The sequence below is a fragment of the Atractosteus spatula genome, chromosome 5 (genome assembly GCF_055471065.1).
Source record: "Atractosteus spatula isolate fAtrSpa1 chromosome 5, fAtrSpa1.hap1, whole genome shotgun sequence".
NCBI lineage: Eukaryota > Metazoa > Chordata > Actinopteri > Semionotiformes > Lepisosteidae > Atractosteus > Atractosteus spatula.
The window spans coordinates 19666745-19693365 of record NC_142710.1 but is presented as its reverse complement, the minus strand read 5'-3'; the positions used below and the strand labels follow the sequence as shown (position 1 = coordinate 19693365).

General features: G+C 36.2%; 1 protein-coding gene across 2 annotated transcripts in view; it reads right to left on the bottom strand.

Moving 5' to 3' along the window:
* prkg1b (protein kinase cGMP-dependent 1b) overlaps nt 1–26621 on the bottom strand; it is a 144275-nt gene that overhangs the window by 41102 nt on the left and 76552 nt on the right. For both annotated transcript variants that reach the window (XM_088917041.1, XM_088917040.1), the window contains exons 4-7: nt 15925–16030; nt 12031–12094; nt 2931–3008; nt 317–411 (exon numbers count right to left, since the gene is read on the bottom strand). In XM_088917041.1, coding sequence (XP_088773167.1) covers nt 317–411; nt 2931–3008; nt 12031–12094; nt 15925–16030 — 343 coding nt within the window. The remainder of the gene's footprint in view (nt 1–316; nt 412–2930; nt 3009–12030; nt 12095–15924; nt 16031–26621) is intronic.

Sequence of the window (26621 nt, the reverse complement as noted above, 5' to 3'; positions counted from 1 at the left end):
TGTAAAAATGGAATTCATTAACAGGCACTCGCTGAAGACAGTGCTTATCCACCATTAGGTATATTTCAAATGCATTCACTGAGCAGTAGGACAAACATACTGAAGCAATTTGCACAAGAAGCAAGCAGATATGGATACTGAACGCCTTGTTTTGGAAGTGCAGTTCAGGAGTTTAGCAATGTGAAGCTGGAGTCTTCACCCAAACTCCCAGATTCATGTTAGGCAATCTTTTGACACTGGTTCAGGGCTCACAGCTCATCTAACACGATCTGCACTGCATCAGTAAACAGGGTTCTGAGAGTCTGCAATATCTTACCCCTGGAGGGCTTTCTCTCCAAACCAGTCTCCTTTCCCCAGTGTTCGAAGGTAGACAGGCTGTTCATTGGGTGAATCATCCCGCGTGACATTCACCTGCCAGAGGACAACACATCAGGCTTTACCGACTTCGCTCGTTAGCTTTTTAATATTCATTCCATATTCCCAGAGATATCATAAACTCTGAATGTATCTGGTAGGGATTTATGTACATATTAAAACAATATGGAAGGGATCCTGGAAAGAACAACAGTTAAACAGCACATATTAATTAAAGTCCTGTGAGACAGCAAGAAGAAGGAACGCAGCTTCATAACCCTTTGTTTTTTTTCCCAGCTGTTTCTTTGCTAACTGTCTTTCCATGTTCAGTCAGAAACTGCATCAGACATGCTCCCAAGTACAGCTGAAATTTGTGTTGTATGTTTTTTTCTTATTTCTTTTGTGCCTATTTATTTCAATTATGTCCATTTGTGAAAATGAACCTGTTTGTTTGTGCCTGACCAAGAGCAAACTATAGCTGCATCTGCTTGTCTACGTACTGAGAGGAAAATATCTAGAAGTATCATATAATCTAAATCTCTACTAAGATTTCAAATTCATAAGAGTACTCTGTGATATCTAGTCCTGTATTTAAATACTTTCGGTCACAAGCTGCAGAAGGATTGCTGTCTTTTACGTGGTTTCAAACAGGAAACTTATAGGACATTTCAGAAAGTGTAAGGATGTGCCAAGGTGTTAGACAAATACCTTGTTCTTACAGGAGTAAAAAAACATGGCTGTAGACAGTAGAGAATAATACAAAAATGAAGACTAAATTTAAAAAGCAATATGTGCTCAGGAAGGTATCAAGGAAATGAAAATGCTCATGGGTTAGATTTGTAATTGTCAGGGCTCTACTAATATTTTTATTGCTTTCCCAGGTAGTGAGTGAGAGCAGAATAGCTATAATATCATATTTTGGGTTAAGAAAACTACTCATAAGAAAGGTAACAAATGATCTACTAGTTAGTAGTTAATTGATTCAAAGATTTAATCCAGCCATTTCTTGAAAGAAGCCAGGGTATCCGCTTCTTCAACTTGACTTGATAGCTTGTCCCACACTCCCACAACCCTTTGGGTAAAGAAGTGACTCCTGTTCTCAGTTTTAAATGCAGTACCCCCTAGTTTACACTTGTGTCCTCTGGTTCTTTTTTCACTGATAATTCTTAAGATATCCGTGGGGTTGACTTTGCTGTCTTTTTCTGAATATCCTTTCTATAACGGGGTGACTATAATTGTACACACCATTTTTAAATGAGGCCTTATTAGTTTTATACAGTTTAAGCATGTCGTACCTTGATATCAAATCTACACTTATAACTATATACCCAAGCATTTTGTTTGTTTTTTTAATTGCTTCTCCACATTGTCTAGGAGATATGAATGATGTGTTTACATTAGTGCCTAGGTCTTTTTCATAATTAGCTTCTTCTAGATCAGTATTTTGTATTTAAAGTTTATATTTTTACTACCTCTCTGTAATATGCTTTACCTTAAATACACCCAGTCTTGTAGTTGATTTAATTTTTTTTTAGAATTTAATTTTGCTGTGGTGTTTGCTATTCTTCCTAATTTGGTATCGTCTACAGTCTTGACTAGTTTACTAACTATAACACAATCTAGACCATTGACATAAAGTTAGAAGAGCAGTGATCCAGAACAAATCCCTGTGGAACACCACTATTTACATCTCCCCAATTTGAATATTTACCTCTTATTTGTATCCTCTGTTTTCTATTTGATGAGTTCTCAATATAAACATGTTTCCCTGAGTGCCTTTTGAGAATTCATTATTTATATGAAAATTTATCAAAAGCCTTCTGAAAATCTAAATACATCACATGCCCTTTCTGTATCCAATTATTGTTGTTGCTTTTGTTGACTGTTTCCTAGGATATTACTCAAATCTTTGTATGAAACGTTTGTCCAGACATGTAAAGTATTTTAGGTGTAACAGAAAGACTCTGACACCTAGAATACCTGGAATTCAGCATTGAAGAGACTACGAACAACAGAATGCACTTTTTCATTATTTTAAGAGTCCTCTTACTTCAGATATACCAATTTCAAGCCTCAAAGGCCACTCAGGCTACTGGGGCTTGTTAATTTGCCATGAACCAGATAAATGGTATTTGATTAAATCTCTCCTAACCTTTCTTCTTTCTAAGCTGCACAGCTTTATTTCTTTCAAACACTTTTCATACCTCGTTTCTTTAAGCCCTGGGATCAGTGTTTGCATTTCTTTCCTGGGCTCCTTCTAAATCCTTCCTTTATTTAGGAGTCCAAAACTGTAAAAGTGCACCGCAGTACTGTACAAGTGAAGGTTTTCAGAATTAAGCTCTGTAATTCTTAATACGTATCCATTTTTATTCAACTAAATCAGATCAACTGAACCATAAAGAAAAATGAAATTACATTGGAAAGAGAAAGAGATGACTCCTCCTGTTTAAAAAAAGAAAAATTAGCTGAAATATGGTAGCCTCTGCCTTGACAAGAGGTGACAGGACTAGTGCTGTCTCCTGGGCTGCCTCGATCACTGTTAATAATGTCTGTTATATCACTGATAAAAGCCTTACCTTTCCTTTGCTGATGATAAAGAATGTGTCTCCTCTGGCTCCCTGTCTTATTATGTACTCCCCATCCTCGTAGTGTGTCTGTTGAGAGAAAAAAAACTGTTATTCATGGCTGTCTAGCATTTCTAGAAAGCTGGTCGTAAGGGAGCTTAAGGGAATTTTTGTCAAGCATCCCTTTACCCCTGAATAATCCTTCTGATGGACCAGGCCGTTTATGTGGAGTCAAGAATCCCAGACATTTTCCCTTGTGTGACATTTGCTGCTTATGATGTTTTTCACCTGATGAAATCCTAATTCACTGAAAGAGAAAATTAAACAGGACCTTCGATCTGGTTTTAACCCAGGTTCAACGCAGCATCTTTTGAGATGTAAGGTATTCAAAAACAAAACAGAGAAATTATTTACAGATGCTACCCTATTCATTTGGAAGACTCTCACCTCCTTGGAATTCAACACAGAAATGACATAGTGTATATCAAACAAACAAAAAGAGGTGTTGTAATGTGCACATGTCTGCTCATGGAGTGTTCTATGAACAGTGCTGATATCCAATAATAACATACAGTAATGAAAGCTAAATAAGTTTTCAAGAAGACGAAAAGCAAGAACATAGCTTAAAAAGAAAGGGAGTAAAGCAGAGAATTACACTAGCTAGTGTAATACTGGCTAGATACTTTATCTAAATTTGAATTTTGACAAATTTCTTTCCTGTACTCTTCCTGACAATCAGCTCTGATATGTCTTTTAACAAAATGTTTTTTGTAACGTTTTGTTGTCATCAATAAGTTTCCTGACTTTGGCACCTACCTAGGAAAATACACAGAACACATAGTAACAGTAATAATACCTCTCAAGAAGTGTAAGAAAAAGGAGCCTCTTTGAAGAATAATTACGATAATTGAATTTTGATTTAAACAGTGCTTTTCACCTCACAGGATTCCAGAACACTCTATATATAGGAGGGGATTAATTTCTTCCACTACTGAAGAGCAGCACCAACCTACTGTTGGTAAGACACAGCAGCCCCACTACACAGCAGATCAGGTAAAGAAGTAAGAGAAATGACCTCAGCAAGCGAATTAACAGGGGACTTTAATTAGGCCACACTGTGCAAGCCCAGAGTGGAATTTAACAAGTACAATGGGGTTAACCTGCCCTTACAAACAGCACAATTTAGAGATGCCAATTATCCTGGTGAGCATTACTTTGGACTGCAGAAAGAAACTGAAGCACCTGAAGAAAAACCACATGGCCATATAAAAGGAACTCTAAACTCTAAACAAATTTTTAAACTCAAAATAGCTTTAGAGGAAATTTGATTCATGTTAGCTTTTAAGATTTTAACAATAAGAATGCATTCTTTTAACAACTCTACATCTTTTTTTTTATTTAAGCCAGAATATGGCAATAACAATATTGTATTAAAGGTGGGAGGAAAATCACACAAAACTTAAAAAATCCTTTATCATTAATTTTAGAGTTTAAGATCAAACATAAATATATACTAGTGAACTGAATGCCACTAATAATCTAAAATTATAAAGGGTAATAATTTTTACAGGCGGCGTTCATGATGTTTGCGTAGTACACATTTCTCAGTAGGTACAGTAACTACATTCTCCCAAAATTGAAAGAAAATATAATCCAATACTTGATCTTCCTGGTTTCTGGTTTCACTTTCTTTCATACTAACACACACAAACTTTGTATCTGTGTAGATCCCCAATGAGTCTGTTCTCTATGAAATCACTTGCACTCTAGCACTTTAATTAAACCATGCTACCTAAAACAGCTGGAACAAATTGCAAGTAATAGAACAGCCAGGTTGCAGAATCTGAGCTTGAACTTCAGAATAAATTATTCTGATAAGGTTCAGGTTTTCTCGGTCTTATCGCACATAGCAAAGCCATTTCCCGCTGCTTCTTTCTTGGCAGTGCTCCAAAGTGTCTCTTGGCCATCTGCAGACCAGCATGGAATTGTCATCAATCCGCTTGGTCACATAATTCCTAAATCTCAGGGATGGAGCCTGAAATGCGAGTCAGATCAATGTTTGAAAAGTGCTGATAGTAGCCGGGGAAGATGGGAAGCAAAAAAAACCTCATCCTGTGTTGATAAGTGAGTTTCTAGATTACTTCCAGATGACTTCATCTCAAAAGCAATCACAACCATTTTTAGGTATGTGTTTTAGGTAGGCTTTAATTTATGAAAATGCATAAAATTCCATTTTAACGTATAAACAAACTTTTTATTAAGCTGTTGCATATACATATACAAATATTTAAAAGTTGTCAGTAAACAACATGTGTGAAGGAAGACTGATAAGCTTTAAATAGTCCACATCAATACTGGCAGCAAATTGATTTGCTTTTGCCTTGATTGATTTTTGCCATACTGTAGGAGCAAGAAACCAAATCTCTATGGAAAGGAGAGACATACTGTATAGCAAAGTTTTATTGAAAAAGAGAACAGTTGAACTATGATACAACAATAAAAAACATGAGAAAAAGATGTGGCTTATGCTTGAAACCTGCTCTTCTCCTACATCTTGTGTTCTGTTCAGAATATATTGACTGTCACCATCTGGAGGGTATTTCTTTCTCTTAATGTAAATAATTGATAAGAATAAGGGTTCGCATCTGGCAGGTAGACAACAGATTGCAGCAGAGAGGGTCACAAGAAATGAGGTTAGCTGAAAACTCCTCCTGTTACCCTCACACACACAATATGGAAAGAAATGAACCCTTGACACATACAGCTTGTCATATCGCTGAGAACACTGTGGGAATGGCCGCCCACTTCTTGACTTGAGACCAGATGTCTGGAATTAAAAATAAAGCAAGGATGTTCGGAAAGCTGCAGTTATTTTCATTATGATATTTATTATGGCATTTTTTTTTAACCAGGCACACCAGACTGATTAATGTCCCTTATTTACTTTATTACTTTTTCTATTTTTACCTCTACACTCCTTGCAATTTTTTCCACTATCACAAGCATTCTACAGTAATTGATATACATTACTTTAACCACAGCAACTGCTTGTGCTGGACTCTAGAAGAAGTTTAATCAATTATCCAAATGACAGTGTGGCATACTGTATAAAGTATCATAAAAGTGAACGATTTTTCTAAACAATATTAATTTTACATTTCATATACAAAATAAGTTTTGATTGCTTGGCATTAGATTGTTGCATTTTGTTTCCATTTTGGTTGTTCAGGCACTTTCCTCCATAGCCTCTTTTCCTTGTCCTCCTCTTTGGTACAGTACATACATAAAAGCAATTCCATCAGTGCAATTGTACACACCTGGGTACTGCACTATACGATAAAACAGGAAAGTGATTGAAGTTGCAGCATAGGAGCGCTGAGGTTTCAGATCTAACGTTATGCCTGCAATCTTTCTCTAAAGAGAAGGAGAGAGAAACTAGAGATGGAAAGAGCTCTTGAAAAGATAAGTCTCAAGAGAGGTGGAGATCTGCCAAATGTTCGGGCCAGTGAATTAATGGCATGCTGCATTAATCGGGGCCTATTTTAAAAAAATAATATGCCACTGATTGAAGAGCAGACAATCTCTTGAAGTGAAATGAAAACCTTTTAAATTCATCAGCCCTTCTGCTCCCGGTAGCATTTCTGTTCCTGCTAATTGATCTTGCTTTAAAATTTCAATGGTCCAGACTTAATGAATTTAGTTCTGCTTCCTGTAGGAAAGCAATTATGTTGTTCCCTCAACGTGTAATGTAAAATGTCAGCAATACACTGAAAATTCTGCACCACTTTCTCGCCGTGGAAGGAGAATTGTTGCAAAACAAGGAAAAATCCTAAAAGTATGAAATTCCATTTCAGAAGCAGCAATTTTCACTACATTCCTACTGTGCTCTTTTGCATTCTATATTTCTATATGCACCAAAAAAGCTTATGGAAATTCTGATTCTTTTTTCTTTTTCTTCTTTCTGGTAAGAAAGAAAACATCTTTCTGTTGCTTCATGAAAAATCAACAGCAGGGGGCCTTGGTATTTTGCTTCTTACATTATTCATGATTCCTTGCATGTCTTCCAATCTTCCTGAATTCTTTGTCAGGTTCTTCCAGTACTCATATGATTGTAAGTCCATTACAATCATCACAATTTGCAGTGTTTTCTGCCCTACACCTCCAATTCATACACTCTCAGGAGGCCTGTGATGCTGTCTCTCTTGTTTACATCAAGATTCAACAGCTACAAAACAATAAAAATCTTTGTGGCAGAGCATGATTGAACATTTATCCTCTGTCTACAGCAGTGATGAGATGGACTCGCTGCTTAGCAATTGTGCACAGCAGAGCAATGCATGGCACAAAGGTCTTTGAAAAAAATCTGTTTTAAAACACAATGATTTATTCTCAAGATTCAGATAAGAGACTAATTGGCTTTTATAGTAAGTATAGAAAGTTAACTGTTTCTGAAGGTAAGTCAACCTGGTTATTTAACACAAAATGAAAACAAGAATTGACTTAAAGTACACATTTTGAGTTCCTGAAACTTAAAAAAATTATACCTTTCACCAATGCAAGAATGTCAAGAGTACATTTCATTTCAGGTACAAATGTTTATATTTGATCTAAATGTGATTGGACTCTTCATTTCACTATATGGAAAATAAAATCAAGAATATATAAGAAACTTGTGTTTAGCCTGAACACACATTAGCACTGCCCACTTCCCTGATCCATCAACTGCACTATCAGCAAAAACAATTTCCATGTGTTTTTCTTTCCTGCTGCTGTTCTGAATTGCCCAAGGTTCTTGAAAGATGGTTTAACTTCAATGCTCCTACTCCCTCCAGCCTCTTCAGTCTTTGCAAGCTGTTTTTGAGAGAACTGTATAATTACTCTTCTGGTTTCATTTCTGTTGGAGGATGAATCTGCTCTGCAGTGAAACACTTAATTATCATCATTTCCTAATTATATAGCATTTAATGTACATTTTATTATGCCACACTGACAGAACACGTTTTCAGACAGCAGTAGTGGAGGACTCTCAGTTATGCATTTCTCAGTCATGTTTTTTCTGTAAAAATAAATCTTTTTTTTTCATAACAAAGGTCTGAATTTTATCCAAAACTAAAGCAGCATATCTAAAACCACATTGATTCCATCCTGTTTTATTTCGGCAAAATTACCAAGTGTCACAAATGTTTCAGGATTCGAGATTTATTCCTTTCAAGATGATCAGGTGTTTCAAGATGGTTTTTTTATTTTCCAAGAAAGTTTAGTAAACTTTTTCCCTGCCAGAAAAGTTTAGTAAAACTTCAGAAACATAGTTCACCAGGGTCAAACAGTTATTATATAACATATTTCTTACTTTTCTGTTTCTAGGTCTACTATAGCAGATGCTTCATTTGATGAATTGGTGCTGCACTTTCTGCAGTGTTGGCAATACGTTTTTATAGAAACCTTAGGGATTTGCCAAAAGACATTTTACTTAAAATGTTTACAACATTGGAAGTATATAGGACATCCTTGGTTAAGATATTTTAATGAACCACATGCTGTTGTCTTATAAGTTTGACATTAAAAATCAGATTCAAGCATGAATCAAATTCAAACTTTTTATAATTCACCGTATATTACCAGGCATATGACACATACACTTCCACAAAATAACTATAAGTCAAGACTTTACAGCTTATTAAAGAGTAACTGGAATATTTTAAAAGTAAAAGCTGCAGCTTTTACAATTCCTACTGTGAGTCCCTACATACAAAATCTGGACCAAAAACACAAGTCCTTATACAAAATATCTGGAACAAAAGCACACAGGTCTCTGGGACTCAATGGACTACAAAGGAAGTTTATCAAATAGTCCCATGAATCTGATACACAAAAACATAAGATCTCAATACAAAATTCATGCAGCATGTGAAGCTCAAAGAAATAGGACTGAACATGTATTCCAGCAATCTCTTTAAGTATTCTCTTTAAGGTTCATACTCTCTAGTAATGGAAATAGAAGCTGTACTCCGACTTTTCTTAAAAGAAGCTAGAACTGGATTAGCACACGACCTTTTACAACAGTCAAATCTGGAGACGATTACTGGACTTCAAGAGCAAGTTATGTTCAGTTATGACCAATGGCCTGCCAACTCAGCTCTGACTAGTTTACACATTAGTTGTAAAAACAGAAGATGAAAAGAAAACTCTAGAATAAGATAATCAACTAGATTGAATTTGTACAGTTAGCTGTACAAAGATTTTTGCTTTTGAGTTTATTTTTTATTGTATCCATTTTATTTTGCAGCAATGAAGAAGAAACGTAAGCATAGTAAAATTTGTTTTGATTCCATAAACAAGACAAAATGAATAATCTTGAAGAAATGAAAAAAATAACAAAACTAATCCTATTTAATAAATCAGTGCTCGGTTTTTATTACTTTCAAGCAACTAAAGCTACAGTACATGGTGGGAAGCTGCGTCAGCATGCGTAGGAAAAGGAACAAGTAATAGGTTTATTCCATGCTGAAAAAGGAAGAAGGAAAACACAATGTTTCGGCCGTGGAGCCTTCTTCAGGTGTGAAGAATAATACTACCTAAAAGTAGTGAGTAGTGAGTTAAACACAGTGAGACTAATATGATACAATTATTTTCTAACCAGATGACCTGACTATACAATGACAATGTAGACCTAATACACCATTCACCAGAAGAGTACTTTTAGGTAGTATTATTCTTCACACCTGAAGAAGGCTCCACGGCCGAAACATTGTGTTTTCTTTCTTCCTTTTTCAGCATGGAATAAATCTATTACTTGTTCCTTTAAAGCTACATGGGTTCATATGTGAACACTCCTTGTCAATTCTATGAACACTGTATAGTGCACTGTACCTAATAACATTTTAATAAATCAAAATATTGATTATACAATAACATTTTGAAACATTTCATAGCTGCAGTAATTGATGTTTATGGAAATGTCAAGCTCCACTTGGGATAGATGCCACTTCCAATGTAGTTTTAAATTGTAAAATTTTACTGGTAGTTTCATGCTAAAATCTCAGTGTGTAACTGCATGTGTTTAGCTTAACATCTTCACTATTGTACTTTTTCTGTAGACTTTGAATAACTGTCTAATTCTCTCCCTCTTTGTGTATGATTCGTTAATGGTGCTAATTACAGCATTAATTGAATTTATTTAACATGCAGTCCTTTCTTGCCAGTGGATAACAGACAATGGGTGCTACTGAAACAATAAAAACCTGAAGCTGAGCCAGGCTACTGGTGAAAGGACTGCAGTTTGACAATACACTCCTGAAGTGTAAAAACAGGCCCCATATTCAAGTGGGGATGACAACTGGAAGCACTGCAGTACAAGCAAGATTAGGAACAAAACCTGCCCTAAATTACCCTATTAATGAAATGGTACCCCTTTAGAAATTCTAGGAGTGTGTGCATGAGGTCCACCATAGCGCCAGAGTATGTAAGGCTCAGGAATCTTGTATGGAGTGTTGCTAGGTTACAAGCATTCCGTATATAACCAGGCAGGAAAGACATGACAGAAACTGTGTACTTTTCATACATACAGTAGAAAAATCTAGCGGTTCTGGGTTTTGTCAATTAAGTTCACAGTTTCAGGCATTCCCAAGTCACATTGCTTCTAAGGTTGTCAAATTAGTTTTTGAATGGTGCGGAATAAATCTGCAATTTCAATATTGAAATGATTCTGGTCCAGATAATTAATTAAAATAATCTGAGGTCATTCTTTAGTGATTGCGAGAAAGCAGAGGCCACACCATCCATAGGGCACAGCTCCTTTTCTTCAGGTCACAAATTCAGATACATTAACAAAACATTAATTAAATATAAATGTATCGTTGTGAAACTAAAGCCTTAAAGGCTAGAATAACATATTTTTTGCATAGTTTAGCATATTTAATGTTCCTCTGCTCTCCAGCTGACACTTAAAGATTTTGAGATCCTAAGGCCACCACTTTCGTGTTGGGGTGTTACATTTGCAAACTGATTAATAATTAGGCTTCTAGAGAGAAACTCTGTAATCATACAAACCTAGAGGCTCTTCTCATTGCTCTTTAAAAGTACTAAGTCACATGCTGCTGTTCTAAGGTCAGTAAATGTAAATGCAATTCATTCATAATGCCAGCAAATCCTCACATCAGTTTTATTTAAATGTGATGGGTATTTGGAGTGAGACCATACAGTACATATCCAATGGACTTTACATTTTTTTTCTTTATATGCCAGTGCCGTGCTGAACTCTTTTTCAACATTAAGACTGAACAACGGTGGTGGACACAGCTCAATTTAACATTCCACCGAGTTCAAGTGTCCTTAATCAGAGCGAATATTTGTGTGAAAGTGTTTTAAAGACAGAACACCACAGCCCATTTAATTCTAGGAGATGGGGGACAGGGGCCGTATAGGTTCAGAGGGTAATGTTAATGTTCACAAAATCAATGAACAATTTTGTTAGCTTGTGTACATTTGCTTACATTATCTTCACTGCTTGCCACCCACACTTACCTGAAGGTCTTCAGTCTATTTATTTAATGTAAATGTACTATGCTTAAACGGCTGACTGATTTTAAATTATAGCCTGATGTATCCAAGACATTAAACAAGTCATAGCAATCTGAAAAACAGATGAATACAAAAGTGCTGATGGCAAAAAGCTACTGACATTTTTAATCACTGTTATTATTGATGAAATTGTACCAGTAGAATAAGCAGAGTACAAGAGTAGAACATTTCTAATATCTTTTGTCTTTTTGTATATTCGCTGTTGTAATAGCCTAAATATTCACTTCACAATTATCCAGTGTAGTAAAATTCATTTTCTTTAAAATTATTTCTGCTCACATACAAAAAGCCCCTAAAAACAGTGAACAAACAGGAGAACAAACGTGATTCACAGATTCACAACTCTCAAAGTTCAAAACTAAGGAACATGTTTGCAATCTACAAACCCACAGCTGTTAAACCATAACAAAACTGCCAAGGTGAGTAAAATATTAAGGATTATAAATGTTCTTGGACTATCACCAAGGACTTAAAAGGAACAAAGCAAAGCAAAAAACATCCCTGGGATTTTTATAGAAAAAGAAACATTCACCTCTTCTAGGACATCAGCTAGTTTGCTCAAGATCTCCTCTGGAAGGCCTTGGAATGTTGGAACACTGTAAGACAGAGCAAGTTGAAGCATTAAGCAAAAGCATTGAAAACAATTTAGAATAACAGAGTATGCACACTATTGTTGTTTCAATATTAAGAGCATCACATTCAGACTTAAGGCATAACAGGAGTAATCAAATAGATTTTCCATGTCTGTGCCTCACAGTTCCTTCGAGCTTTTGTTTTTTTCTTTATTAAAATAAAACCTTTTGTTTTCTCTGAGGCTGAGAATTCTAAGCCATTAAATCAAGATGAACAGCAATTCAAAACAGATAATTGAAATCCATACTTTGAAAAAAGCAGTATCTTATCTTTCATTAACATAACAAGACTCTGAGCAAACCCCTGTCAATGTGCTGCCATTCTTTGGTCCAGGTTTCCTGTACTGGGGATACAGGCAAAAGACCTTAAATGACTCCATATGCCCCCAAAATTCTCTTTATTTATGTTGATAGTTGTGAAGAAGCTTTTAATCTTAAAATATATGAGCAAAATGTTACTCATCACCAATATAAGCTTTTTAAAAGTATTGCATTTTCAAATCGTTTCAACTTTATTTGTCATTATATTTACACAGGTGCATAGCATAATGAAAAGTGTTTCTCATTAGTCTCTCAGGTGCGGTATATACTGTACAGAACAGCAGAGAAGACAACAGACAGAAAATACAATAATAATGTAAACAACGAGTATGGTACCAGTATACCAGTATCCATATCTGTTAAAAAAATAATGCAAAAGTATACAAACAGAGCAAACAGTGCAAAAATAATATAGCATTACCAAATAGTTCAACTCAATCAAGTACAGTTTTATGTTCAAGGTTTTTATGTTTTCAAATTGCACATAATTCAAACATCTCTGTGAAGAGCACTGATGCTGTGTCGGGGACAGCGGAGATTTTTTATGACATCTTAAAAAAATTCTTAATTAAGGCCTCTTATTTATTAGAATAAGATGAATTAAAAAATAAACTTCTAGCTCTGGTAACAGGAGAAAGAAGAAACAAGTAGCTGAAGCCATTTGCTGTATTGCAATCTTTCCTGGGCAATGGAAACACCATACAGGAATGAGGGCTTTTAGAAAGGCTCAATTATGAAAAGCATCAAGAGGGATGCATGGATGTCTGAGAGTCTTCAGAAACTTAGCTTACCTTTTGGAAAACCATAACAAAAGCAAACAAACGGTTAACTCTTAACTCCTGACAGAAGGTCTCATTTCAAGTCGCAAGATTACAAGTAGTTCATGTCTAATAAGAGGCCTCATTTTTTGCAACCAAGATAACCATTTTGTGTGCAAATGTTCATTAATTGTATTCATTCCTTTTTTTAAAGACACCCAAGAGGGTGTTACTTCTTACTGAAACTCAAATGAGGAACACAACACATGACACAGAAAAGCACATTTTAAGGCTGAGTTTCATACATCCTAATACACTTGACTACAGATTTAATTATCCAAAAATCATTTTCACAAATACACTTTCTAAATGTCAAAACACATTTAGCTTTATTGCTATCTTATGTAAGGTCTTATTTGAAAAGACTAGTAATCAGATGTGTTTAATGAACTTTAGCTTCTCCAAACTACAACTTCAGCAGAGAATCCCATACCATAGAATTTGGTTTTTAGAAAAAAGGGTGAAAGTACCTGGTGATTTCCTTACATTTCAGAACATGTTATTATTAATATAGCCATTATACAGGTCTACGCAGAAACACCTTCTTTGTCTGCACAGGTATCTTTGAACAATATAATGCACTACTGCCAATGGCAGAAGGCTGAAATACAACCAAATGAAAAATACTTTTTCAGAATCAGATAATGTTTATTTAATATCTGCTTCCATTAGCATTTTGAAAAGGAAGTAGTGAAAACAGATTATTGATTTCCCCAGAAAGGCCACAGCCCATGTTCACTTCCTTACTCAGAAATGCACAAAAAGCATCTTAAGTTACCAGTAAAAGCTAAGTTGACTTAAATCAGTTCCTGCTTTTCCTAAATCTGACACCAACATGCAAGACTTCCAGTAAAGGCTTTGCTACAGATATTGTGATTAGGACATGAAATCTTTTTCTCATTAAAAGATCAGATACAGCCCTGGAAAGAGGAGAGACAGTGTGATCAATGCCTGAGTTTCCTCGGTCGGGCCACATACAGTAGACCCCAACGAAACGTGCATTTACATGAGAACACTGACAGCTTTTCTTAAATAAAATGTTGAAAAAAATCCTCAGATGCAAAATCCTCAATCAAGTCTGAGTTGACTCGGTACAATCCAGTTGGGGCTTATGATCATGAATCACAAAGCACTGAAGTGAAAACCTCAGTCATCAGGGAGCCAGAATCTGAACTAGCTACACAAGATTGAGACCCAGCCTCAAGAAAGGAAGAATACATTTATTCTGCTTGGCTTTTATCTAAAAACACCAAACCTTCTCCTCCAGTTCTGTGATTTAAGCATCTTAATAAGAAATGAAAGAGTGCATTAGATAGGAATGATGGCTTTTGTTTTGCTTTGTAATGTTTGAGAGTCCCTCCAGTCTGCTCTCTTTAGGGAAGGGCAAAAGCCTGAAGATTACTGGAGCAGGACGGAAGTGATCAACAGGCAAAAAGTAGCCATACGCTTCTTCTTTCTTTGTTAAAAGAAATAACTGTTACAATATAACAAAAAAGAAATAACGCCTTTCTTCTTTCTGTTCACAATTGTGTAAGCTTCACTAGTTAAGAGGTGAAGTTCATATCCACTCCTCTGTAATGACTGTGTGCCTCAATAAATTCACAGCATCCTTTAACACATGCTTGATGTACAGTATTTAAACCAAAACATGAAAAAATGAAAATGAATTTCAACTGTATGCATATAAGAAGGGTAATAACTGAAATTAAAGTAATAAAAATATCACTGTACCAATATCTATATTGTTGGATTTTTATAAAACACGTGTGTGTGATCCAGTCATTTTTCCTCATAATGAATTCCTAAACAGAAGTTCACTGAGCTGAAACTGGCTGCACAACTATCCCATTAACATAGCCAAGATCGCAAGCTCCTTTAAAAAATGGCTTCTCATCAAAGGATTGGTGCTGCATTGCTGAGCTGCCAGTTCCCTGTAATCAGTTAGGGAAAGTATTTCAGGACCTACACTATAAGGAGAATTTTTAAAGCAGTTTTCATAATTACTTATGTGTAATAATTAATAGGCATGAAAAATATTTTCTAAAGGAAGGCAAAATCATGAACTAATTAAATAAAAAAGTATACATCATGTAAGAAATCTAAATGATAGGAAAAGACATACATCTACAGTACATTAAGGATTAAAATAGGAATACAATCAAAACTGAAATAGAACAATAAATAATTTCATTTTCTGAATGCACACTCAGGTGCACTAAACCCTCCCGTCAAAACAACCTTCCAATATAATTAATTTATGCTTCGACACCTTTCACAAATAGTGTTTAGTCTTTGTTACAGCTAACCACTGTAGACTTAAAGAAGTACATAAATTATGCAATGATTTTCAGACGTCTTTGATGAATATTTCTTTTATCAAATGTATCTGCGCAACAATGCGTGCTTATTCTTTTAATATGTAAAATATGGTTTTCAATAGTTCAGGCAACATTCTCCGTTTGCACATCATTATGCAAATGAATCCCACTGATAATGGAATGAAAGCAGCAGAGCTGTGTCTTTTTTATTTCCAGCAGCAGAGATGAACGCCAGGAGCGGGATCACAGAGCTGCCTGGGAAACGGCAGCGGTTTCTCTGAATTAAACCAGCATGGGGTGGGGGGGAGAAAAAGGAAAAATCCTGAAAAGTACCAACCTTTTTAAAAATTCCATGTATTCTGCATGCTTGATTAGCCCGGTCCTCATCATTATCGTCTGAAAACATTGTCGATCGATTGCCCATAGCTTCACATTGGCGAGAGCTGTAGAAAATACCAGTTAATTAATGAAAGATGCCTCCACCAAATACGACAAAACCATTTTATTCTATTGTTATTAATTGAAAAGGAAATTAATATCCATATTCCATAGAAATTGGCAATATTGAAAAATTCTTTGAACCAGTGGAATTCTTTTTGCCTCAATACCATACTTATTTTTAAACAGCTGAGCATTATTTCATAATAATTACATAATACCATTTCACTTTATATTTTTAATAATTCGATACATAGGTTTGGTAATATTCATAACATTTATACATTTACTGTAACGGTTCTTTGGGTTTCTGCCCTTTCCAGTTCGTCCCTCACTTATCCATCGACCTCTGGGTGACGGGCCCAGCGCGCCCCCGCGGCAAGGGTGGAAACCCCAAACAACCATTACGATGGTGGCCCGTACGGTGAACGAAGCAGGGGGAGAATGTAACCTGTTCCCTGTTGCGTGACGCCAGGGACCCGGGTTTGGGCCCAGGCAGTGAGGGACGAACTGGCGGAAAACCCAAGAACCGTTAAACACACAAATCTCAGATGCTTCAGTACTTGCAAAATTATATTTCTCCTTCTTCTCCAAAATGTTATTGCTCAGATGTTGTGACTTCTAAGTGGCTATTCATGTATTGTTGAAAGTGAGAGACCACAGAGCTTTGCAGCGTACAATACTCTCTGTAAGGGTAAAAATACATATTCCTGTTTCTCCAGCAATCTGTAATAAATTCAACACATGCATTATGATACAAATTCTTACTTTTTGGCGAACTGACAGGACATTAAAAACCATTAACTGAGTATATCCGACTAACATCTATTATTATCAACAACACTCATCTGCACTGCCATCTTCAGCTGCATTGCACTGAAACTGAATGTTGCATAACACATAAATTGTTAGTTATAATTAAAAAATATTTTACCTCATAATAAGACCAACCAAACAAGTTTATTTCCACATGTCATGGAAAGGAATACTCCAAGCACTTAATGTGACATTTAGCTTTTAATTGTTTACTTAGAATCAGGACTGTGACAGTGGTAGCTACATCTGTGAACAAAAAATCTGAATCGGCACAATGACTAATTAGCATTTCCTAATCTACTTAACTGTCAGTTAAAACTGTTTAGAGACATAAATGAGAATATTAGAAGGTGCTGTGGGTAAAAGTCCATAAATTACATATGAAAAGCTTTTAGATCTCCTTACATATTCCCAGCAGGCAGTATTGATTGCAATATTTGCATAATTCCTATCACAACTTCTGTAATATTTATGGTGCATATTCTAGGGTATGCTCTATTTAAGTTTGATGATTTTTGTTTTTTTCAAGAATTTAGCTTCCCGATTTTGTTCCAGAGAAGCACACATCACAAGCAGCAGACCATTTCTCACAGCACAATTCAAGTTACTCCAAAAATCCTCAGTTTGAGAGAAGCGCAGACCACACTTTTCAGAGCCAATTTCCAAGCATCTCTTTAAACTGAATTTAATCCAGCCAGACCACTAGAGAATAATGTGGTTTAGAGTTCCGATTTTATGTCCTATTTTAATAATTTTAATTACTTACCCTGAGCAAGAAGAGAGAACTATAGTGTGCTTTGATCTGAGCAACTGAGCAAAACTGGTATGGAAAGTACCAAGGAAAACCAGGCAGCAGCTGTAAGTGGGTCTGGGGGACCAGTAGGTGGCACTCTCCCCTCTTGAGAAGAATTCTAAAATGCCCCAGTATAGTTACCAAGGGCACTGTGCTGGAGAATGTACCGTTCCTAGGATGAAAGGTTAAACCAAGATCACTTTAAAAAGATATTTTAAGATCACTCGTACCTTCCGAAAGAGCAGGGGTGCCCCAGTATACCAGCCTAATTCAGCTCTGGACTTGCAAAACCTAGCCAATCTAAATTTTGAGCTTAATTCAATTCAAATGGTAGTTTCTTATTTCTCTGCTTGACCTGATGATTAGTGATGCTGCTAGCACATTATGAGTGCATTAGGTCACCCAGGGGTCTGCTGCACTTTAATAGTGGATAAAATGAGTACTGTACCTTCCTATATGCCAGTTCTTTGGGATCCATCAGGATGGAAAGTGCAGTATAAATTCAAGGAATCATTCAGTACTTATGATTAGCAATACAATTAATCCTGTATAATTCTTTTACAGACAGTTTCTGTTAAACAAATCTAATGTATTACCTATTTCTGTAACTAACCTTAAGTTGTTTCATTTCAGAATATTCTACATTTTTTCAAATTCTCATGATACCATTATGTTTTTTTCATTAAATTTTCACGAACAAATAAAGAGTCAGGCAATTATTTAAATTATACTTCTCCAGCTGACTACTTTTAAACCCCTGCCACAATGCCATATGTATGTCTCAGTAGAGAATGAACAAAACAATACCAGTACATTCATACTTAACTTTTGCAACATTCATTTAAACACAGGTACATACGGTACACTGCATTTATGTATTTTTATATAATCTATTTACATTGCTATATTAAGTGTGCAAGAACCAAATGTCTCAAGACCCATTCCCTCTGACAGTAGAACATAAGAACTAATTTCTGAAGTCTGGGAATTGCTTATCACACAAATTATATATATTTTTAAAACACTCTGTGAGCTTCCTTCCATTCAAGTAAGGAAAAAAAAATACTGTCTTTCAAGTACTGGAACATCCTAAATCACATCTCTCATCTTCAGGTACATCATAATCAAGAAGCATTATCTGGTGCAAGTTAAGTCAGTCTCATCCATGTACAGTGCTTTGCCTTGGGAAAAACTCTCCAGTTCAGCCTGAAAGATGGTCATGCTTTGACAGAGAATATAAAACACTTTTTCTGCAGAACAAACATTCACCCATCATCTTTTTTCAAACGGCCAAAGAGAACCTTGCACAGAAAACTGGCTCACTGCTCAATGTAAATTCTTGTAACTCAACAGCTGTTGAGACCTCAAACTGCTCGACATATTAGGATTACCTTGATTTAGTTTACTTCAGAAGTCATATTTATCACTAGTTCTTGGCCGGTACATGAAAAAAAAATGTGTGTTCTCGTATGATAATTTGAAATTAAGACATATAGGATTTTGTGAGCTCATACATGAACATAATGAAGAAAAAAAGCTTTACAATATCTTGGTACACTTAGGAGATGACACACATCAAGAAAAGTGTTCTATATTGCATTATAAAAATTAAATTGCTGTGACAAAGCAAAATTAGTACTGTTCCCACATATTCCCACCAGTGGAGTTTTATGCATAATTTTAAGCACTAAATAATGAAACAGGTTGCACAGAGGAGGGAAATTCCATAATCCAACACATTATAGGTGTAGTGCTGCAGTTAAAAAAGATAATTTCGTAGACAATCATGGTCAAGCTGTCCAAAAAAACCCAACAGAAATTAAGAAATTCAAACATATCCAGACTTCAGAAAAATATGATTGATCTCTGCATTCTACATGAATATAATCATTCTTCAGAAACATATTCCTCTGTCTTTACTTAAAACCCGACAGAAAATCTCTTAGAAACCACATTCACTGAGAAAAACCTAAATCTAATCAATTTCTCAATATAGTGATTCTGAACAAAATGTCTTAAAGTTTGTCTTTAAAAAAGGTTGACTCATTCTGGTCATTAGCACAGACAGTCTCTATTGTTTGATACCTATGAAAAAGCATTTCTAAATGCAGTTTTTATACTATACAGGTCCTATGCATTATTCAACAAAACAAGAAAAAATTAATGAAAGGTTGTGCATGCAACTCAACCAACCTGTCAAACTGAAGTCTATTCACAGTTCCAGAAATATAATGCAAAGTACGCAAAATTATCACTCAATATCTGTTTTAAATGAAAAAAAAAACGTGACAGCAATTACAATAAAAAATTTAAAATATATCTACATTCAATTACAGAAAGACAATAAAAAGTTGAGATTCTTTATTTATGTCGATGCCACTTGACAATAAATCAGTTGCCAAATACAGTGTCAGTAAATCCACCTTGCAAAGTTCTTCATGGAATGTTCCGGATAAATGAAGGAATGAAAACTGTTTTTACAGATGGATTCCTTGAGCAGTCATGCTGGAATGTTAAATCACTTTTTCATCTGGCAGTACAAACTGATCAGCATTTGGTGGAAACCATTAAAATATACAATGTCAAATGCTTCAAAGTCCCCCCAAAGTACATTTACATTGTATACAAAAAGATAGGCAACCAGCCTTCACATACCAAGTTAATATCCTGATATGTATACAGTACATACACAAATATTGTACCTCCTAAATTGGATTTTCTGTGTTGTTTATGGATCATGCTGTGGAGTCAAAAGAGAAAGTATCTTTTTTTTGACAATATCATTAGATGAAACATTTAGATTGCCATAATCAGAGAAAAACCTTCCCATGAAACAACATGCTTTTACTTGATCTTTGTACTGAACGTGACATCAAAGAATTTACTAGCACTTTACCTGACAGGGTTATGACTTTTCCTCTAACGGAAAAAGCAGACCAGATTAAACTTGAACCAGCAGCAAGGGAGGCTGGCAGAGTGCTGTGTGCCTGACCATTCCTCCGGGCTTCAGGGTAAGGACAGAATAGTAGAGAAATTACTTAATAAAGTGAGCAGAGAATAGCGTCTTTTTCACTCGACTTTCTACACCTTTCTCATTAGCAGTAGTGCATCTTCTCTTCTGCTTTAACTAGTACATCAACGGCTGGAAAAATGTAATATTGCCTTTCAGCTACACAAAGTTGATTTTACAGTCAGTTCCTTTCAAGTCCTTTTAGTGAGAAGAGGCACACATCAAACGATTGCACAACTCAAAGATAACTGTCGTTCAATACGGATAGGAAAGGCAGACTCAAAAGCATATTGTTAAGGTAAAATTTAAGATATGAGATCATTTGTAAGCTTCTATTTTAGAGTGAGGGAAGAGAGTCTGTAACAAAAGCTCTACTAACAGCGCATTTGCGTTGCAAAACTGTATCGCCTGTAAAGTTGAGTCAGTTTATTTAATTTGCAAATGAAGCTTAGTAGGCTGCCTTTGTGTCAAACACCCTCACACAGTCCACACAGAGTCTCAGGTGCTCTAATGCTTTTCGTGAGGTTAAATCTCACCCCTTTTTTCGTACATACATGTAGCTCACCTTCGTTTCTCACTAGCAGATAGGCTCGCTGCCAGAGCTCATGGGAGCAGAAAAGAACTGACATTCCACATCTTCCCTGAAGGAGTGCGGACGTTTCAGTATAATTCCAGAACAATTTGTATTGAAGCATGAAACTGAATTATGTAACAGCAGGGAACTAAATGTGCCAGGGAAAACAGCCCACTATTGTTAGCATGTCAAAGACTGATATGGATTGCACAGAATTCCAGATGAAGTAACTAAAAAGTCAAACTAAAAAACCATGGGAGAGCACCAAAAGGACCCATACACTTTTAGGACCATCATTATCGTTATCCAGCTTAGGTGAGCCATTAGTTATACATGAACATGTCTTGATTTTACACTGAGATTTTTCGTGTGTTGTTCCCTTTCAAATTCCCAGGGACTGCTTCTTGAGATCCGGGAAATGGAGACAGAAGGTGACACTGTATAAGCAATTCTGCATTTTTGTCTCAGAAAGAGGAAAATCACACATCAATATAACAATCTGAAATCTATGCCAATAAGTCATACCTTGTTGATAAATATTCAGCAAGTGATTTATATTTCACAGATTAAATAGATAATAAAAATTAATATTATAATTTCATTGATATTAATCCAGTAACAACATTCCAATTAAATGAACAATCAATCAAATTAGCACTATCAAAAATACCCTGAACATTCTTTAAAATGAATGTAAATCCAGTTCTATCCCAATTGCCATGATTACCATGTCCATTATACAGAATCTAGATCTCAATAAGTAGAGGACCTGCGAACTGTGTATGTAGACAACATCTGGTTTTCTTCTATAGTCATAGGAATCTCATTTGACAAACAATGCAAGCCTCTGAAAGAATAAGGAGAAAGTAAAAACTGAGAACATTTTAACCTTGTTGCTTCACAGTGAAGGAATGTATATGTGGACGCTTTTGTGAATCTTGTAACATTTCACTTCTGAAGTCAAATTAAGACACTCACATTTCACCCACAAAACATAATACCAGTTGTCTTCTGGAAAACCCTTGTTGCCATGGATTTGTATTTCCAGCAAAATACTAAAATTGCCTGATCTTATTGTTTATATAAATGGATATGGCAATTACTATACAATATAATAACAATATAAGGAGCAAAGCAGCGTTAACAAAGCAAATGGTAATCTCTTGATAAGACAACTGTTCACTTTAACCCTTATGAAATTTACTAACAAAGAATTTAAGGGCCCGGAAGGAATGTTTTAAAACATAATTTTTCTACTGTATCCTGAGTGGGAGTGGAAGAGAGATTCATTATCTCAGAACTTGCTGTGGATGAAAGAACTTGGTTTTTCAGAGTACAGGAAATAGTTCAATAGAAAAACAATTAAAAAGGAACATTCTGGCCTTCAGAGAGTCATATTTTGTACAGTGTAAATTTCCAAGGGAAAAATGAAATAAATCATTTAACAAGTCATGATTGCTTCAATCTGAACTATTAGCATCGCAGATAGTGATGTATGAAAGGAAATGTATCATATGTGACCATCAATTCACTCAGATTTTAGTGAAAGAAAAGTGCTTTGTTCCACAAACATTTAATAACTCATCTCAGTGTCTATGAGCTGGAAGCTTTAGGATAGTCAAGACCATAGAGGATCTCACTTTTAAATAATACAAACAAAAATGAGCAAATCGATATGCATGCCGTATAGATGCATGCTTGAGCGCCTGTCTTTTTTGATCATTCTATATGCCAAGTGGGGTATTCCAAAAATAGCCTAAACTACTGTAGCTTCTCCAAGTTCAATGGTGTTATGCCACTACATGGACTACAAGTATACAGTGAAAGCATCATGAATAAAGATGAGTGAGCCAGCTTCAGAGGCAGCCATGCATGCCCAGCCCTGACATCACCTCTGCCATTCTTCAGAATTTGTTCAGAAGTAATAAGATGAGCTAGGAGAGATTTGGAACAACATATTATAGACTGATGAGGCCAAGCTAAACCTTGAACAAAGTGGTGAAAAGATTAAAATGGAGAGAAATAAAGAAACTGCAGATGCTGCAGATCACCAATTCATCTGTGAAGCACAGTGCAGGTAATGCCACCTCTGGAACCAGCTCACTCATCTTTGTTGACGATAACTACAGGTGGTAACTAATGATGGTAGCGCAGAATGATTTACAAACTTTAAGAATTTTTTCAGGTTATATAGAAGAAAATGCTTTCATACTTAATTGTTGGTGATTCATGGTACAGCGTGCCAATGACCCAGTTTAATTAAGCAGCTCTTCAGAGAAAAAAAGTAGAATATCTTAATCTGGCAAAGTCAAGCAGATACAAATTGTTACGATCCCTGCCTCCCGGCAACGGAAGAGGCAGAAGTAGGCGTAGCCTTACTCCATCAGTTTACCTATCAGTTTTCCTATTCACCACCACACCCCCGTCTCATCCTACTTAAACACCTGTCTTTCCATACCTCCTTGCTCAGTATTGGTTTTCCTTTCGAGCTTCCTGGTTGCGCTACTCCTACTTCTACCTTGTGTCCTTCCTGGTTTACGGTTTACGTTTTTTTCCCCTTTTGACTACGGTTTTTCGGATCACGGCTTGGCTTCGTTACTCACGTTCTGTTTTGGATCTCTGGCTTCCCCTGGACTATCGGATTGCTCTATTGTCTATGGTATCGGATCACGCTTTGGCTTCGGTAATTCGTTCCCTTTTGGATCTCTGGTTTCCCCTGGACTCTCGGCTCGTTCCTTCGACTTCGGCTTTCTTTGGATCACGGCTAGGCTTTGTCAGCTCCTGCAAGTGGGTTCTTTCACTGGTTTCGGTTTCACGTACCGAATCCGTAACACAAATCAAATTGAGGAGCATTTTACATGCTGAAGAAAACATCTGAATTAAGAACAACCCAAGAACAGGCTTGGAATAGAACTCAAAATGGCTGCGGCAATCTCAAAAGATTATAGAAGTCTGCTCCAGCTTGTGGGGTTTCAGTTTGCATGCAGAATCATTGAATACCAAAATTTCAATAGTCATGGACGTAGTCTCGGATACAGACGATCTAACACAGCACTGGTCACTGTGTTGGCACATCTCCACCACCATCTTTCCAGAACACCAGCACAGCATTCTTCCTCGTTTATCTCCTTGTACCATACACACTCCATAGTGTGTTTCCTCCATTTTCACTGTATTTTGTGATCTCCTTCATGTTTTTGTCAATATTATTTAGTGACAAACCATGGCTTCTGTGTTATGTGTGAAAAGATCAGTAGTTTTGCTAAGTGTTCACAGTCTGTGATGACTTCAGAAAAGACAATAGATGTGTTGGATCAGCTTGGCACAAGGTGAATCATTAGGGCTAGTGTTGTGAGTGGCTAAACTTCTATTTCTGTTTATAGAATAATAAGTACGATAAGTTCAGGGTATTGATGGTGTCCAGGCTGAAGCAGGAGTTTGCCTATTGCAGGCTCTCTCATCAAACTGATACTGTATGTTTCAGGAGCTGTGGGAAGGGGGAGAAGTGTTGAAGATGGGCAATTCATGTTATCATGGTAAGGTTGTTTGTGGTTCAGATCATAACATCGTAACATGTTGTGTGGGAGAGGGGTGGGAGTGGGGTTGTTGTTGATGTGTTATGTTTCTTTTTCAATTTAATTGAATATAGTTTGTGTAAAAACATTTTCCAATATACTTCTGTATACTGAAGTATTCATTACACACAGATTCCTAATGAGGATATACAAGCACAAAACTTGTAAAACAAGGGAAAGATTACAAAAAGCTCAGCAAGTTGCAGATTTCATGGATTTATTGCCTAAAAAGCATACATAACCAGATCGTGACTTTTACACTGAAATCTACTTAAAGTGAAAGTGTTCTACTAAAGTATGTTTTTGTTCTAATCTAATCGTCATTTGAGCATAGACGTTATTTTCATGAGATTACCATGTGCTTACACCAGAAGAAGGCTCCACAGCCGAAATGTTGTGTTTTCTTTCTTCTCTTTTTAGCATGGAATAAACCTATTACTTGTTTATTGTAATGTACATATCGTTCATGTTAATCTCATGATCACAAATACATATTACTTGACTGTTGTCCCAATACATATGGAGGACATTGTAAAACTGTTAAGGCTTCCAGGAAAAAAAAGGTTATTATAAACTACAGTGCTAACATGACATAAATAATTGGTTCAGTTTTAGACACTGTTTAAGTTTCACATCAGGACCTGTTTATTTTATTACACACTGATGGCCAACAGGTGGAACTCAAGTAGAACACTTGTACCAGGCATGAAGGTAACCTAAAATAGCTGGAATAAAGAATCAAAATTCTAAAACAAAAGGCTTGAACATAAAATTGAGGTTGTTCCCAAGGAAACCGAGACTTGGCATGACCCTTGATGTGGGGTAATGGTTTTCCTTTTATCAACAACCATCTATTTGCCTGCATTCTCAGAACTGTGCCCTGACTAATTTGTGTTTTATTATTTCTTGGCCTTCTGCTTTTTTGCTGTCTTTATAATAGTGCTCCTACTCCCAATATCATCCCTACCTTCAAAGTGAGGTCAGTACAGCCTCATTTTGCAGGACAGCACACTCTATACCAGAAGGGGCTGCTTGAACTAAATGATATGAACATTCCTCAAGGGCAAGATCAAGGGACTGATCACTATCAGACCACTGTACTATGTGGTGTAAAATCCTAGAAGTGTTTTTGTTGAACAATGAGACTCGCCAACGTTTTATTAATTTATTTGACCAATTTGGCCCTGGTGTAAGTGTGTGCATGTTCGTGTCTGTGTGCGTGCCCTGAGACAGACTGACATTCCTATCCTGTATTGCGTCCGTTGCTTGCTGGGTTAGGCTCCAGCTTCCTCAGCGACCCTGTATACCCTGGATAAAATAGTTTAGAAAATGGATGACGCTTTTATCCGAAGCAACTAAAATCTGAACTCCCTTTATACAGCTGTGCAATTTTCCTGAAGTCTGCAGTCTGAGTGAAGGACCTTGAACAAGAGTTCAACAGCAGGGCCTGACCTGGGATTTGAACCTACAACCTTTGAGTTATTGGTCAAGAGCCCTTAACCACGGAAGTCACCCAGCTTAACATTGAGTAAGACACCTGTTTCATGATTAATATTAAAGCTTAATGACCTCTGAGAATCTGACGCTGGACCTGCTTCTGTCTTGTGTGTGAACCTCAAAAGAGCTGAGTTCATTACTGACTGTGTGGCTATAGTGCAATTTGCTGCCACAACCACACACACATGCAATAGCGTTTGGATAATTCTGCCAAAAGTGCAATCCTCCGCATAACAGCCCCTTGAGGTGTGTAATATTAAACTTCTCACAAAAATCAAGAAAAAGGCATATCAAAGTTTACAAACAAAAAGAAGCCATTTGGGAAAACTGG